The sequence below is a fragment of the Mobula birostris genome, chromosome 4 (genome assembly GCF_030028105.1).
Source record: "Mobula birostris isolate sMobBir1 chromosome 4, sMobBir1.hap1, whole genome shotgun sequence".
Lineage (NCBI taxonomy): Eukaryota > Metazoa > Chordata > Chondrichthyes > Myliobatiformes > Myliobatidae > Mobula > Mobula birostris.
The window spans coordinates 92,367,823-92,386,182 of record NC_092373.1 but is presented as its reverse complement, the minus strand read 5'-3'; the positions used below and the strand labels follow the sequence as shown (position 1 = coordinate 92,386,182).

Here is an 18,360-nt window from a genome sequence, read left to right as displayed (position 1 = left end):
GTGCTCAGGAAATAGAGGTGCTGGTGAGCTTTCTTGGCTTTTGCATCAGCGTAGTTGGACCAGGACAAGCTATTGATGATGTTCCCTTCTTGGAATTTAACCTCTTACTCAATGTCAGCAACACTAAGGAACCGATTATTGATTTCAGGAGAAGAAAACTAGGGACCATGAGCCAGTCCTCATCAAGAGATCAGAAGTGGAGAAGGTGAGCAATTTCAAATTCCTCAGTGTTATCATTTCAAAGGACCCAGCACGCAAGTGCAATTACAAAGAAAATATGGCGGTGCCTCTATTTCTTGAGGAGTTTGCAAAGATTTGAACTGTTATCTAAAACTTTATTACCCCTCAACCATCAGGCTCCTGAACCAGAGGGGATAACTACACTCATCTTCACTTGCCCCATCACCGAATTGCTTCCAGTATGTGCTCACTTTCAAGGGCTCTTCATTTCATGTTCTCAGTATCTATTGCCTAATTCTTTATATTATTATTATTATTATTATTTCTTTATTTTGTATTTGCCCAGTTTGGTGTCTTTTGCACACTCGTTGTCCACCCTGGTGGTGGGATCTTTCATTGATTCTATGATGGTTATTGGACTTATTGAGTATACCTGCAGGAAAATAAATCTCAGGGTTGTATATGGAGACATATATAGTACTGCTCAAAAGTCTTGGGCATATACAGACTGCCTAAGACTTTTGCATAGTACTGTATTTGTTAATACAGAGTGGAGAGCGAGTTTGTAAATCTGGCGGGAGCAAAGGAGTGGCAAGGGTGGATTGCCGTAGGAGAGGTGTGGGACATGTGGCAGAGAAGGAGTGCCACAGCTTTGGGTGGCGTTGGTGCAGACACACCCAGCCCTGAGACACCAGGCAAAGTCATTTGACTCCAAACAATTGGTTTATTGATCATTACAGAGGCTTCCCGCTCTGTCCCCTCTCTTTCTCCTTTCCCAGCCGTGATTCCCCACTTTTGGCAGTAGTACAGTGCAATATATAAAATTATTATCATACTGTGCAAAAGTCTTAGGCTTCCTAACTATGTATGTGTGCCTAAGACTTTGGCACAGTACTGTATGTACTTTGATATTAAATTTACTTTGAACTTTGAAGTTTTGAACTGTGAATTTGAAGCTTTTAGCAGTATCGACCTCTTCACCATTAATGAAGACGGGAGTATGTGCACCATCCCCTTTCCTGAACTCATCCTGGCTTCTGCACCCTTTCTTTCCAGCCCCGATTATGGATCTCAACCTGAAACCTTGGCTACTTATTCTCCAAAGATGCTGTTCTTGCCTGCTGTGTTCCTCTGGCCTTTTGTGTGTGTTCAGTGACCAGCTCTTTCATTTTGCTGATCTTGAGGGAAAGGTTGTTGTCATGGCACTACATTGCTAATTACTCTTTCTCCATCCTGTACTCTGACTCATCATTATTTGAGACACGGCCTGCTACTGTGTACCATCTGCAAAGTTGTAGATGGTGTTAAGCTGAATCTAACTATCTGGTCAACAGTGTACAGGGAGTAGAGTAGGGGTCTGAGGACTCAACCTTGTGGAGCACCAGTGTTGTAAATAATTGTGGTGCAATGTTGCTGTCTATCCTACTGATAATGAACAGTCAATGTTTTGGGCTTACATCTTAATTAGGACTGGAAAGAAAGAGGGCAGAAGGCAAAATGAAAGGATTGGGGGAAGAGGAAGAGCACAAGTGAACAGGTGATTAGGTGGCCATTTTCCTGTATTAACGCATTGTTAAAATTGTATCCTTGCCAATTAATGCACAGTTCAGGACAGGTCTGTTTTGGTGGGTGACTATCACAGTTTATTCCTTATTGGGACACTGCCTTGAACTATGATCTGAGTGAACACAACTGTAATGCACTATCTATTTTACCATTCTGTGTCTGTTGCAACAGTCCCTAACAAGGTGCCCTGTTTACTAATTAATGTACAAAGCAAGTCCTCTGTGTCCTTGTAGCAGCTACATACACTACAGCTGCCTCTTTTCCCTCTCCTTAAGTCTTTCTTCCTAGCTCATGATACTGCTATGTGGTAGGTTGATCCCACTGCTGGTCAAAGTACATTTATTATCAAAGTTACATATATGTCACTCTATAGAAACATAGAAAACCTACAGCACAATAAAGGCCTTCAACCCACAATGCTGTGCCGAATGTGTACTTTAGAAATTACCTCAGGTTACCCATAGACCTTTCTAAACTCCATGTACCTATCCAGGAGTCTCTTAAAAGACGCTATTGTATTAGCCTCCACCACTGTCGCCAGCAGCCCATTCCACGCACTCACCACTCTGCGTAAAAAAAAAAACAACTTATCCTTGACATCTCCTCTGTACCTACTTCCAAACACCTTAAAAATGTGTCCTCTCATGTTAGCCATTTCAGCCCTGGGAAAAAGCCTGTGACTATCCACACGATCAATGCCTCTCATTATCTTGTATACCTCTATCAGGACACCTCTCATTCTATGTCGCTCAAAGGAGAAAAGGCCAAGTTCACTCAACCTATTCTCATGTCACATACTCAACCCTAAGGAGCCTATATGCAACCCTAAGATTAGATTAGATTATGAGGACCTGTAGTCCTCTTTTATTGTCATTTAGTAACGCATGCATTAAGAAATGATACAATGTTCCTCCAGAATGATATCACAGAAACACAAGACAAACCAAGACTAAAAAAACTGAGAAAAAACACATAATTATAACATATAGTTACAACAGTGCAAAGCAATACCATAATTTGATAAAGAACAGACCATGGGCACGGTAAAAAAAAGTCTCAAAGTCCTATCATCTCACACAGACGGTAGAAGGAAGAGAAACTCTCTTCCTGCCATGAGCTTCCAGCACCGCAAACTTGCCGATGCAGCACCCTGGAAGCACCTGACCACAGCCGACTCTTGAGTCCATCCGAAAACTTTGAGCCTCCGACCAACCCTTCGACACCGAGCACCACCTCTGCCGAGCGCTTCGACCCTGGCCCCGGCAACAGGCAATAAGCAAAGCCGAGGATTTGGGGCCTTCCACTCCAGAGATTCTTGTTCGCACAGTAGCAACGGCAACGAAGCAAGCATTTCAGAAGTTTCTCCAGATGTTCGTCCGTGCTTCTCATGTCTGTCTCCGTCAAATCAGGAATGTGCACGGTACCAATTTAACAAATACGATATCATTCCAGAACGGCTGCGTGCGCTGCGTCGCGCCATCTTCTCCCCTATTTTCTTGCGGGCATTCACAATAAAGACAGAGAAACAATGGAATCAATGAAAGACTGTACATAACAAGATGGACAACCAACCAATGTGCAAAAGATGACAAACCGTGTAAATACAAAAAGATAAAAATTATAACGAATGAATAGGCAATTAACATCTAGAACATGAGACGAAGAGTTACTGAAAGTGAGTCCATAGGTTGTGTTCAGTTCAGTGTTTGGGCGAGTGAAATTGCGTGAAGTTATCCCCTCTGGTTCAAGAGCATGATGGTCGAGGGGTAATAACTGTTTGTGAGCCTAGTGGTCTGGGCTCTGAGGCTCCTGTACCTCCTCCCTGATGGCAGCAGAGCGAAGAAAGCATACCTTGAGTGATGGAGGTTCTTTATGATAGATGCTGCTGTCCTGTGATAGAACTTCATGTAGATGTGCTCAGTGGTGGGACGGGCTTTACCTGTGATGGACTCGGCTGTATTCACTACTTTTTGTAGGCTTTTATGTTCAAGGACATTGGTGTTTCCATACCAGGCCATGATGCAAGCAGTCATTATACTCTCCACTGCACATCAATAGAAGTTGGGCAAAGTTTTAGATGATGTGGTGAATCTACGCAAACTTATAAGAAAGTAGAGATGATGCCATGCTTTCTTTGTAATGGCACTTGTATGCTGGACCCGTGACAGTTCCTCCTGTTTATTCTTCATAAGCCCAGTATTTCTGCTGTCCATAATCCATGACAGGTTCATCAGCTTTCTGAACTACTAACATTATCAGTCCCCAGTTACTCTCATCTTCCCCAAGCCACTGCCTTACTCACCCCTTAAAGTAGTGATATCTCTCCACATTACAGGCACTACTAGTGATAGTACTCATGTACCATCCAACAATTCTGGGCCATACTGTCCCATATGTTCCTCGGACATTTTGCTTTAACCAATATCTGTAAGTTTTCAGGATGTATTCTAATGAAGTTCAATCATACCGGGTATTATACCGGGTATTATCTTTTTGCTGGCATGTTCCTGCCTTTCAACTTCCTGGACCAGTATCTCCCAGTCTTCTTCATAACCTTCCTCTTTGGGTATTCCCATGACTGCTACCTAGTAAGCAATCACCTGCTGGACCTTTCTCCATTTATCTCTCAGCCTATCCAGGTCCTTCGTTGTTGTAGTTCCTCTTTCTTGCTCCTGTCTTTCTCTTTGCATGTGTTCTAATTGTTCCTTGTATCTTTCCTGCTCTATTTGCATCCCACCTAACACTTCTGTATACTGCTATTATACTTGCTGTGCCTGCCACTTATCACTCTCTTGCAAGTATCTCGGCATCTGCTAGTCTCGTGAGACCATGGATTCGCGCCTTGGAAGGTTTCCAGGGCGCAGGCCTGGGCAAGGTTGTATGGAAGACCGGCAGTTGCCCATGCTGCAAGTCTCCCCTCTCCACGACACCAGTGTTGTCCAAGGGAAGGGCACTAGGGCTGATACATCTTGGCACCGGTGTCATCGCAGAGCAATGTGTGGTTGAGTGCCTTGCTCAAGGACACAACACGCTGCCTCAGCTGTGGCTCGAACTAGCAACCTTCAGATCACTAGACCAACACCTTAATTATTTGGCCACGCGCCAACACCTCTTGCAAGTATTTCTATATTATTTCCAGTCCCAAGTACAAGGCAAAGAAGAGAAAAGGATAAAAATGTGCATTCATGAGTTCTCCCCTTTGAGCCATTGCAAAGGTTTTCTGCCGCATACACACAAACATACTCTTGTATAAACAAGTGGAATGTTCTACATTAGGGGTCGCCAACCCATCGATCGCGATCGACTGGTCGATCTTTGAGACTTTCCTGGTAGATCCGAAAAAAAAATCAAAAATAAATACACAAATACTGTTGTAATGTGAGCATTATAAAAGTAAGTAATACTAATTAGGATAATGGTAATACAGCAATATTTTCACTACAAAACTCATTGTAAAGAGAGATTGTTTCTGGGTTGCGGGGGTTTAGTTCCGTTCTTTCTGCCCAGTTCACATGTGTGTAGTTCCCCCGCCATACACCGCATTTTCAGCGTAGCCTGTGCTGCATCAAAGTGACCAATCAGATTCGATAAGAGTACAGACCGTCGCAAACATCAATATACGGCAGTGGTCCCCAACCACTGGGCCGTGAAGCATGCAGTGGTGCAGCGGTAGTTGGGATGCATACAGCACATCTTTAAGAAAAAAAGCCGAAATAAGCAAGATAATTAGGTGCCGCCCAGCACGTAAATGTCGGCCTAGATCAGAGGCGACGCAATCAGCAATTGCTTGTGATATCCTGATAGCATAGCGGAGGCTCCACGAAAGAAGGCAAAAATGTACAAATTCCATCCAGAGTGGGAAGAGGAATTTCTATTTACCTTGGTGTATGTTGTGCCACCAAACACAAGCACTGACTAAAAGAGGGAATTTGGAGCGGCACCACAACCCCAACCACCAGGAATTTAAAGACACCTATCTCTCCCCCCCCGCCCCAAGAGCGCAATTTGTGCCTGGAAAGTTGAGGAGCTGAGATCGGGTTGAAGGCCCAGCAATCGTTTTCCACAAAACATGCTGCTCAAAATAAGACTGCTATTGAAGCATCATTTCGTGTAAGTCACCTTTTGGCTGAACACAAGAAGCCTTTTACAGATGGCGATTTATTCAAGGGAGCAATGGCCATTACCACAGAGACTGTTTTTAATGACTTTACAAACAAGAACAGCATCACAACCGCAATACATAATATACCGCTTGGCTCTGCAACAGTGACAAGGAGGGTAGAAACTTAGAAAATAGGTGCAGGTGTAAGCCATTCGGCCCTTCGAACCTGCACCGCCATTTAGTACGATCATGGCTGATCATCCAACTCAGAACTCTATACCTGTCTTCTCTCCATACCCCCGATCCCTTTAGCCACAAGGGCCTTATCTAACTCCCTCTTAAATATAGCCAGTGAACTGGCCTCAACTGTTTCCTGTGGCAGAGAATTCCACAGATTCACCACTCTCTGTGTGAAGAAGTTTTTCCTCATCTCGGTCCTAAAAGGCTTCCCCTTTATCCTCAAACTGTGACCCCTCGTTCTGGACTTCCCCAACATCAGGAACAATCTAGCCTGTCCAATCCCTTTAGAATTTTATACGTATCAATCAGATCCCCCCTCAACCTTCCAAATTCCAGAGAGTATAAGCCTAGTCGATCCAGTCTTTCATCATATGAAAAGTCGCCATCCCAGGAATCAATTTGGTGAACCTTCTCTGTACCCCCTCTATGGCAAGAATGTCTTTCCTCAGATTAGGGGACCAAAACTGCACAGAATACTCTAGGTATGGTCTCACCAAGGCCTTTTACAACTGCACTAGTACCTCCCTGTTCCTATACTCAAATCCTCTTGCTATGAATGCCAGCATACCATTCGCCTTTTTCACCGCCTGCTGTACCTGCATGCCAACTTTCAATGACTGGTGTACAATGACACCTAGGTCTCGTTGCACCTCCCCTTTTCCTAATTGACCACCATTCAGATAATAATCTGTTTTCCTGATCTTGCCACCAAAGTGGATAACCTCACATTTATCCACATTAAATTGCATCTGCCATGAATTTGCCCACTCATCTAACCTATTCAAGTCACCCTGCATCCTCTTAGCATCCTCCTCACAGCTAACACTGCCGCCCAGCTTCGTGCCATCTGCAAACTTGGAGATGCTGCATTTAATTCCCTTGTCTAAGGTATTAATATATATTGTAAACAACTGGGGTCCCAGCACTGAGCCTTGTGGTACCCCACTAGTCACTGCCTGCCATTCCGAAAAGGTCCCGTTTATTCCCACTCTTTGCTTCCTGTCTGCCAACCAATTCTCTATCCACATCAATACCATACCCCCAATACCGTGTGCTTTAAGTTTGCACACTAATCTCCTGTGTGGGACCTTGTCAAAAGCTTTTGAAAATCCAAATATACCACATCCACTGGTTCTCCCTTATCCACTCTGCTCGTTACATCCTCAAAAAATTCTGAGATTCGTTTCCTTTCACAAATCCATGCTGACTTTATCCGATGATTTCACCGCTTTCTAAATGTGCTGTTATCACATCTTTGATAACTGACTCCAACATTTTCCCCACCACAGATGTCAGGCTTACCGGTCTATAATTCCCTGGTTTCTCTCTCTCTCCTTTTTTAAAAAGTGGGGTTACATTAGTCACCCTCCAATCCTCAGGAACTAATCCAGAATCTAGAAGGGTAGACCCTATCCAGAAGGGTAGAGTCATTGTCCGAGGATGTGGATATTTTTCACTACAGTTCGATGAATCCCTGGATGTAATGCAGACAGCTCAGCTTGTTGTATTTGTCAGAATGGCTTTCCAGGATTTTACAACAAAGGAGGACTTCTTCACTCTTTTGCAATTAAAGGAGAGAACGAGAGGTGAGGATATTTACAATGAGTTCAAAAAAATATGTCCGTGAAAATGACATCCCCATTCATAAACTGGTGGCAATTACTACTGATGGGGCCCCAGCAATGCGTGGTGTGTGCGTTAGTTTTATACCACTAAAAGTCAGTGCCTGCTTCGGGTCAATTTATCTATGTGAAATTGCATTTTCACAGATGAAAATTATTAAATCTAAGTACAGGAGCTGACTTACCGACAGACACCTAACTAGGGTTGCCAACTTTCTCACTCTCAAATAAGGGACAAATGTAGCAGTCAAATCCGGGGGCATTTGTGTTTACACCGAGAAAGACTACCATGACCATGAAGCCTTGCGCGGGCACCTGTGTGTGCATGCACATATGTGCCGATTTTTTACCCCACGAATCAGTTTTGGTTTAACCTTCATTATTTCTACTTTATATAGTCTGTGTATTTATCATAGAATTCCTGCTTTTACTATATGTTAGTGTTATTTTAGGTTTTATGTGTTATTTGGTATGATTTAGTAGGTTTCTGGGAATGCTCAAAAATTTTTCCATGTAAATTAATGGTAATTACTTCGACGTAAAGCATTTCAGCACAAAAGGTTTCATAGGAACGCTCTACCTTAGCAGGGGAAATACGGGACAGTTGGCAACCCTACACCTCACAGACTGTCTCAGACTGGCTGTAGTTATAAGCGAAATTTCAGGGAACTAGCAGAAGAGTATTCAGCCCCAGTCACTACACCGAGTGCAACAGTCAATTTTTATTCATTTATTTTTCATGTTGAGATAAAATTAAATAATAAAACTTAGAATTAAAGGTGTGAAGTATTGTAATATTCTTAAAGAAACACAGCTATGGCCTGTTTAATATGCTAGTTACAGTGTTTTCTTGTCTGAATTAATTTGAAAGTTTGACGAAAGTAGTTTATTTAATTCAAATACAATTAGCCCAAATAAAAGGCCTCAAATTGGAAGTACAATCTGAGCTGTTTCTTCTCTAAATGATTTAGTAGGTAGATCTTGCCTTTCACTAAGGTCGAGGTAGGGGATCTTGGGCTTATAAAGGTTGGTGACCACTACTCTACATTCTCCTGAATAAGTATGCCCACTGGCCATCTAGTGAGTCACGAATCTATCCCAGGTAAACCCCCAAATGTTGTGGCTAAATTGAGTTACACAGAAGCTGTAACTAGGAGATGGAAAACTCAATGCAACAGGTCTTCAGGAGAGGAAACTAGTTCTAGTCTCCTCACACAATGTTGTAAACATTATAAATACAGAGACTATAATAAAAGAGTAACTACAGTTTCAATGGCTATGATTGCCTACTTTAACATTTTGAATATAGACAAGTAACATTGCAACATTACATAATTTTCATAGTACTGCATCCCAAGTATGGAAAGGAGTAAACAGCCGATGTTTTGGACTGAAACCCTTCATCAGGACTGATAGATGCTGCCTGGCCTGCTGGGTTCCTCCAGCATCTTGTGTGTGTTGCTTGGATTTCCAGTATCTGCAGATTTTCTCATGTTTAAGCGTCTCTGTGAATATTGAATATAGGTGACTTGTCAAAAGCTGCTCAGCACAATCTCCAGACATCCAAAACATACCTCTTTTGTTGCAGTGTTGAGGAATGGCTCCCTGACTGTACAACTAACGTACAGTAAATGTTAAGTGACACAATTGACTTGCACTGAACTGTGCATTGACTGGCATGTAAATGGATTCTAAGAGATTCTAACCTAGCAATTATCGGCCTGTGAGTTTGATGTCAGTGGTGGGTAAATTGATGGAAAGTATTCTTAGAGATGGTATATATAATTATCTGGATAGACAGGGTCTGATTAGGAACAGTCAACATGGATTTGTGCATGGAAGGTCATGTTTGACAAATCTTACTGAATTTTTTGAAAGGTTACTAGGAAAGTTGACGGGGTAAAGCAGTGGATGTTGTCTGTATGGACTTCAGTAAGGCCCTTGACGAGGTTCCACACGGAAGGTTGGTTAGGAAGGTTCAATCGTTAGGTATTATTATTGAAGTAATAAAATGGAATCAGCAGTGGCTAGATGGGAGACACCAGAGAGTAGTGGTAGATAACTGTTTGTCAGGTTGGAGGCCAGTGTCTAATGGTGTGCCTCAGGGATCTGTACTGGGCCCAATGTTGTTTGTCAACTACATTAATGATCTGGATGATAGCGTGGTAAATTGGATGGGTAAGTATGCAGATGATACTAAGATAGGTGGCGTTGTGGATAATGAAGTAGGTTTTCAAAGCTTGAAGAGAGATTTATGCCAGTTAGAAGAGTGGGCTGAGAGATGGCAGATGGAGTTTAATGCTGATAAATGTGAGGTGCTATATTTTTGTAGGACTAATCAAAATAGGACATACATGGTAAATGGTAGGGCACTGAAGAATGCGCTAGAACAGAGGGATCTAGAAATAATGGTGCATAGTTCCCTGAAGGTGGAATCTCATGTGGATAGGATGGTGAAGAAAGCTTTTGGTATGCTGGCCTTTATAAATCAGAGCATTGAGTATAGGACTTGGGACAAGGCATTGGTAAGGCCAAATTTGGAGTATTGTGTACAGTTCTGGTCACCGAATTATAGGAAAGATGTCAACAAAATAGAGAGAGTACAGAGAAGATTTACTAAAATGTTACCTGGGTTTCATCACCTAAGTTACAGAGAAAGGTTGAACAAGTTGGGTCTTTATTCTTTGGAGCGTAGAAGATTGAGGGAGGACTTGATAGAGGTATTTAAAATTATGAGGGGGATAGATAGAGTTGACGTGGATAGGCTTTTTCCATTGAGAGTAGGGGAGATTCAGACAAGAGGACATGAGTTGAGAGTTAAAGGACAAAAGTTTAGGAGTAACATGAGGGGGAACTTCTTCACTCAGAGGGTGGTAGCTGTGTGGAACAAGCTTCCAGTAGAAGTGGTTGAGACAGGTTCGATGTTGTCATTTAAAATTAAATTGGACAGCTATATGGACAGGAAAAGAATGGAGGGTTATGGGCTGAGCGCAGGTCGGTGGGACTATGTGAGAGTAAGGGTTTGGCCCAGACTAGAAGGGCCGAGATGGCCTGTTTCCGTGCTGTAATTGTTGTATGGTTTATATGGTTATAAATGCTGTTGAGAAGGAGAAGAACTGAAAGATATTGAGATGAGATGGACTAGGAGAAGACAGTTATAGTGTAGAAACACCTGCATATTACCCTGGTGTATTATTCTATGCTGAGATGAGTACAACTGTTTCCAGTTCCTGTGTGGTAATTCCATATGTGAAACTCTTAATGCCACAAGAATGGTATTTTGTACTTTCCTCATTTTTTTGTGGTAATTATATCCTTGATGTACTGAATACTGCTGTGGCTTATGTTTACATATTTCAGAAATTCAGCTGCATTTATTTTTGGTCATATTAAATTTTCAACATTTTGTGATTTAGGTGCCAGTGAAAGTGTGGGGAAACATATATTAGAAGCATGCAGCAACAATCTGGAGATGGCTGTCACAATGTACTTGGATGGCGGTGGAATAGCTGAAGAACCCAGTACCAGTACAGCAGGGACGTCGAGTAGACTGCCTCCACAGTATGTTCTATGATTCATTTAATCTGGTAAATTTGGTTGAATTGTTTAGATTCTGGGTAGCTATTTTATGGTATTACTTTTATCCCCTTGCATGCCCCATACACAACTATGACCTCAAGAATAATATTACACATATATAATGCTTTATCATATCCTCCAGATTTGGTACGGATTACTCTATTTTTTTTTGCAGTATGGGCAAATGTGACAGCCAACCTATGGGACAGAAACCTAATGAGCCACATGTGTTCCATTTTGTTTTGCGATATTTGGTTAAGAGGGGATATAGGAACTCCAAGACTCTCAAAGTCCTATAATATTGAGCTAACTGGGTCTCAATGGAACCATTGAAAGACTACACCTCTCACAATGGTGTAAATATTGCCAGCAGATTGTGATATATAATCTGCCGTTAACCTGTATACTGAAATATTGATTTATATATTTTAACCTGCATTCAGTTTAAATGTATTCTAATTTTATCTCATGTTTAGATGTTCCAACATTAGGGAGCTGCCTGAACTTGTGATACGTAAGATAATTATAAAAGGTGTTTCATCAACTATCCTTTCAGTCTTGCATCTACTGCTGATGGACTTTCTCCCTTAATTAAATCAGAAATGATGTAGGAATGGGGGGGGAGTTAACTTTTCTGAGCACTCACTTGAGAAATCTCCGTCCACCGCCAGATCTACTACCAGCCAACTCCATTGGGGTGGGGTGGGGTGGGGTGGAGAATGTTATTGGTAAGCGGGAGGTAAGTCAGAGAAAGACTTTGGTGCCTCCTGGTCTATTGTCTTTTAAATTTGGTAGAAAGAGATGGCAATGCAGGTTTTTGATACGTTTTAAAGAAGTCTGTCTGATACCAAATCTTAATATCAGAGCAGAATTTTGCTATACTAGAGGAACATTTGTCCTCTTTCTGCATTATCGGAGACCGCAGTGAGTAGTAATATTAAACAGTTCAGGATGAAGTGATAATATGTGCAGAGAGAAGTGGTTGGAATATGCATTATTAATGTCTCTCATTCAGTGTGGAACTATTCTTAAATTCGTGTTAGTTGGTCCCAAGCCACATTAGGGCATTTTGAAGTAATTAATTACCAAAGCTTAGCAGATTATACAATAGAGTAGGAGAGGGATATTTTCTACAGTATTGACCATTAAACCTGACAGGAGTGGGGAAAAAATCAGAATTGTTAGTTCCATCAGAAACTACAAAATTGAAGGTGTTTAAGGTATTGCAGAAGAACAGACTGCTGGTTTACAGGTAGTAAACCGGTAGTTTGCAGGTAATATATAATCACATTAGTTGAGGAAGACTCAGCAAGGCCACCATGCCTATAGTTTCCTGAGGAATTAGTGACTCTCAAGATAAAGGATTATTATTGTGATGGCCTCTTTCTAAAATGTAGTAGCAGTGTCTGTAGCTGGGGTATAAATTGAGCAATGGAAGAGTGCAGTATAGAGAAATCAGTGGGGGGAACTCTAGGTTTGAGGCTGTAGGTGGAGTTGGACTAGTAGTTATTGTAGTTGAAGTGGAACAATTTGCTGAAATGAATTGAGAGATGTATTAGAGGATAAAGAGAAATGTATTGTTGGAAGATATACAGGCTGTGATGCATATAATTATGCTGCATGGAAACAGGCCCCTCAGCCACCCAGCCCACAACGGCCTCTGTGCCATCTTATAATAAAATGGCATCGGTGCAAGAATATTCTCCCAACATTCCCATCAATTTCCCCACTTTCTTCTACTAACCTATATAATAAGGGGCAATTTACTTATGAAAATCTGAGCAGAAAAACAAGAAATAGATTAACTTTGGCCTTTATTGTTTTTATCTGAATATATAAATCATTTATAAGACAAACTTGGATACAGTTGAAACGATTAAGGAATTGGGTGTTTCTTGGATGATTATCATGATCAATGCTGACTTCACACTTTGTGTTTTTAGTGTTTATGTATGGGCAGTGTAATCTTCAAATGTACACAGGAGTTAGTGGGCAAGTGTTGAAGCAGACTGCAAAACAGGTTCTGAAGATAGTGGTTTTAATGGAATTGGGCAAATCATAGAAACATTCTCCTCAGAAGTTCCTGAGCAGACTCTTTGCAACAGCCGTCATACATAGTACCATCCTTATGTACTCAAAACAAGCTCATTTCTTAAGGTTATTGGTTGTATTGGCTTCCTTTATATCTTTCAAGTGTAGTATTTCATATTCTGCCAGCTACATGGAAAGTATGTCAAAGCCATTAGAGGGGAAGGTGAAATATTTCTGTCATCAGAGGGTGGTTGGTTACTGATAACTGAATTAGAATCAGAATCAGGTTTATTATCACCGGCACATGACGTGAAATTCGTTAACTTAGCAGCAGCAGTTCAATGCAATACATAATCTCGCAAAGAGAGAAAAAAATGATAAAATAAAACAATAAATAAACGAGTAAATCAATTACGTATATCGAATAGATTTTTAAAAATGTGCAAAAACAGAAATACTGTATATAAAAAAAACGAGGTAGTGTCCAAAGCTTCAATATCCATTTAGGAATCAGATGGGCAGAGGGGAAGAAGCTGTTCCTGAATTGCTGAGTGTGTGCCTTCAGGCTTCTGTATCTCATACCTGATGATAACAGTGAGAAGGGGTCATGCCCTGGGTGCTAGAGATCCTTAATAATGGACGCTGCCTTTCTCAAACACCGCTCCCTAAAGATGTCCTGGGTACTTTGTAGGCTAGTGGCCAAGATGGAGTTGACTAGATTTACAACCTTCTGCAGCTTCTTTTGGTCTGTGCAGTAGCCCCTCCATTCCAGACAGTGATGCAGCCTGTCAGAATGCTCTCCACTGTACAACTATAGAAGTTTTTAAGTATATTTGTTGACATGCCAAATCTCTTCAAACTCCTAATAAAGTATATTTTTTAACTTGATTTGAAAAAAAGACTAGGTCAGCCTTTCATTTTCTCAAGGCAAAAGTCTTTAAAATCTAGTAATAACTTGTTAAGAATTTTTCTGAGGCTATCCTGCCCAAAAGATGGAACAAATGATTTATTATATTTAAGCTGAGGCCTGCTGATGATTTGTAAACTGCTAACTTATCTTTCTCATGTATTGTTAACTTTACAAGCTCATGCAAAATTTTTCAACACTTGTATCAAAACACATAGCTAGTTTAGATGCACAAACTTTCAAACAGCAAGCCAGTTTCACATACAACATAAAACAGTAGAACATAGTAGAGGCCCTTCAGCGTCGATCCTGTAACCTACATCAAGATCAATCTAACGCTTCCTGCTCCACTTTTCTTTCATCCAGGTACATATCTACAAGTCTCTTAAATGTCCCTAATGTATTTACCTCTGCTCCCACCCTTGGCAGCATGTTCCATGTACCTATCACTCTGTGTTTAAAAAAAAAACTCTGACCTCCCCCCCCCCCCCAAACAGCTTTCTATCCTTCCTATAATCGCTAAAAAAAAAATGAGACCCTCTGGAATTTCCTAAGGGGGAAATGGAAATTATTCCCATTTCTGCCCTGGGAAATAGGCACTGGCTGTTCACTCTATCTATGCCCTTTATCTTTACACCTCTTTTATATCATCTATCATTCTCCTTTGCTCCAAAGGGAAAAGCACTAGCTCATTCAACCTCTTCTCATACAACATGCTCTTGAATCCAGGCAGCATTCTGATAAATCTCTGCACCCTCTAGAGCCTCCACATCCTTCCTATAATGAGACAACCAGAACTGAATACTCCCAAGTATGGCCTGACCAGAGTTTTATAGAGCTGTAATATTACCTCATGGCTCTTGAACTCAAATCCCTTATTAATGAATGTCAACACACCATACACTTTCTTAATTACCCTATCAATTTGTGAGACAATGTTAAAGGATCTATGGATATGGACCCCAAGATCCTTCTGTTCCTCCATACTGCTAAGAATCATGCCGTTAACCTTGTACTTTGCTTTCAAGTTCAGCCTTGCAAAGTGTATCACTTCACACTTTCCCAGATTGAACTCTTCTCAGCCCAGCTCTGCATCCTATTATTGTCCTGTTGTAACTTATGACAGCCGCCTACATTATTCACAGCACCATGAGCCTTTGTGTCATCAGCAAACTTACTAACTCATCCTTCTACTTCCTCATCCTTGTCATTTATAAACTTCATAAAGAGCAGGGTCCTAGAACAGATCCCTGCAGAACCCCAACCTCCAGGCAGTATTCATTCCATCTACCTCCACTGCTTTCTGTGGATAAGCCAATTCTGAATCCATGCAGCTAAGTTTCCCTGGGTTCCAAGGCCTCTTGATTTTCTGAATGAGCCTACTGTGCAGAACCTTTTCAAGCACCTTTCTAAAATTTATATACACCACATACTCTGCTCTGCCTTTGTTATTTGTTTTGAAACTTCCTTGAAGGATTCATTCAGGCTCATGAGACATGAACTGCCCCTCACAAAGCTATGCTGACTATCCCTATCAGCCTATGCTTCTCCAAATGCTTGTAAATCCTGTTTCTAAGAATCTTCTCCAATAATTTGCGCAACAATGATGTTAGAGTCACTCTATAATTCCCTGGATTATTCTTATTTCATTTCTTGAACAAAGGCACCCTCCAATCTTCTAGTACCACTCTTGTAACTAGTGAGAATGCAAAGATCGTGACCAAAAATGCAGTAAATCTCTTCCATCGCTTCCCATAGTAACAGGCCCAGGAGACTTATCTTTCCTAATTTTCAAAAGTTCCAGAACATCCTCTTTCTTAATGTCAACATGTTTCAACATATTGGCCTGTTCTATATTGTCCTCACATTCTTCCAGATCCTGCTCAATGGTGAATACTGAAGCAAAGTATTCATTAAAGACTTCCCCTACTTCCCTGGCTCCAGGCACATGCTTCCTCTTTTATCTCCGGTCTGCCCTACCTTCGCTCTAGTTGGCATCCTCTTTTTCTTTCTGTTTGTGTATTACGCCTTGAGCTTTTCCTTATTTCTCCTTGCTAAGGCATTCTCGTATCCCCTTCTAGCTTTCCTAAGTCCATTCTTAAGCTTCTTTCTGGCAACCTAATTACTCAAGAGTCTTGACTGATCCTTGCTTCCTAAACCTTAAGTATGTTTCTTTCTTCCCCTTGGCTATATGTTTTATTCTTGTTAACCATGGATCCTTCACCCTACCATCCTTTCCCTGCCTCAATGGGACAAGTAGTGGTTGTCCACCTTATCAAACGATGACAGGAAACCTGTGCGGGAGAGTTTTTTTAAGTGGAAAACCATTGCATGGGGCCGTTCTACTCTCTTGACCTCAAAAGTCTGGGTCCAGTGGTACAAGTAGTCATTACAACTTGATTGCATTATATGACCTTGACTTTTGTGCCTCATCATGCTCTTCACTCTCAACAAAGTGTTGCAGAACTGCCTTTCTGGCCATTGGATCTCACTGTTGATCTCATCCGCCCAGTCCACAGGAGCTGATTTTGCATTCTATAATAGGCATGTCCCTATCTCATTAGGGTATGATGCCACCAGTTACTCTCACCTAGTTTAGCTCTGGACACCCCATACACGTCTTTCCAGAAACCCATGCAAGTTCTTCCTAAATAACTTCCACATTTTCATTGGCAACTTCCCTGAATACCTTTTCAATTTTATGCTCCTGACTTCCTGCCGAATAGCATCATAGTTCGTCCTCCCCATTTAAATAGGTTTTCATACTGTATCAGGCTATGGTAAAGGTTAAGGTTTAGCAGTCACTGTCTCCAATTGGTTCACCGACTGAGAGGTCTGTCACCTGGCAGGTTCATTGCCTAGTGCCGATCCAGTATGAACTCTCCTCTCATCTGTACATATTGTGTCAGAAATTCTTCCTGGACACACTAAACAAGTTCCTCCCCATCTAAACTTTTTACGCTAAGGAAGTGCCAGTCAATATTATGGAAGTTACAGTCATCCATGACAACAACCCTGTTATTTTTGGATCTTTCCAAAATCTGCCTCCAGATTGGCTCACCAGTGTCTTTGTTGCTATTGGGTGTGGTAGTCTATAGAATACTCTTAATAGAGTAATCGCTCCCTTCTTGTTTCTGATTTGTACCCACACTGACTCAGTACATGATTCCTCCACTTGTGATTAACAGTGCCACTTGCCCTACCCCCCACCCCTTACCTCCCTCAATATCCCTTTTGAAACGTCTAAAAACCAGAACATCGTGCGCTAGTGGCAGTCAAGTCTCTGTAAGGGCCATGTACTGATCCATGTTTGAAGTTCATCATCCTTGTTTCTGATAATTCTTGCATTAAATATTTCAAACCATCCAACTGACTGCATTTATACCCTATTCACTGCTTATCCTTCCTTGTCAACTCTACACATTGTATTACCTTCACACCAAACTCTCCATTACCCACAATTTTGTTCCACTTCCCATATTTTACCCATATCCTTGATATTTCCACCCCCCCCCCCCAAAGTATTCAACTGAGAATATTTTTAAAGGCTTCTTTGAATTTGTTTTAATTCCACCTTAACAAATGATAGATTCCCACTTCTAAGCCCTGGTTGCATAATACGATTTCAATCTTGTTGTACTTTCTTTTGCCACTTGTGTTACTGGAAAATACTTTCCTTTCAACACACACAAAATGCTGCAGGAGGTCAGGTACAGTCAACGTTTTGGGCCAAGACCCTTCATCAGGACTGGAGGGAAAAAAAGATGAGAAGTCAGAGTAAGAAGGTGGGGGAAGAAATACAAGATAGGTTAAACTGGGAAAAGGAGAGGGGTGAAGTAAAGAGCTGGGAAGTTGATTGGTGAAAGAGATAAAGGTTTGGAGAAGGGGGAATCTGATAGGAGAGGACAGAAGGCCTTGGAAGGAAGGGAAGAGAGAGGGAGTTGGTGGGCAGGTAAGGAGATAAGGTGAGAGAGGGAAATGGGAATGGGCAATAGTGAAGGGGGGGGGAGCAAATACCAGAAGTTCAATAAACTGGTGTTCATGCTGGAAAGCCTTCCATCTACTTTCTGTTAAAGGCTTGTTTGTATCATAAATAGTCAGCAGGATTCACTTTATCAAGCTCAGAAGCATTA

The 18,360-nt window shown here is 41.5% G+C and overlaps 1 protein-coding gene across 1 annotated transcript in view; it reads left to right on the top strand.

The window, feature by feature from the left end:
• Positions 1–18,360, top strand: part of ubxn7 (UBX domain protein 7) — a 130,148-nt gene that overhangs the window by 27,944 nt on the left and 83,844 nt on the right. The window contains exon 2 of the mRNA XM_072255752.1: positions 11,127–11,271. Within this exon, the coding sequence (XP_072111853.1) occupies positions 11,127–11,271 (145 nt within the window). The remainder of the gene's footprint in view (positions 1–11,126; positions 11,272–18,360) is intronic.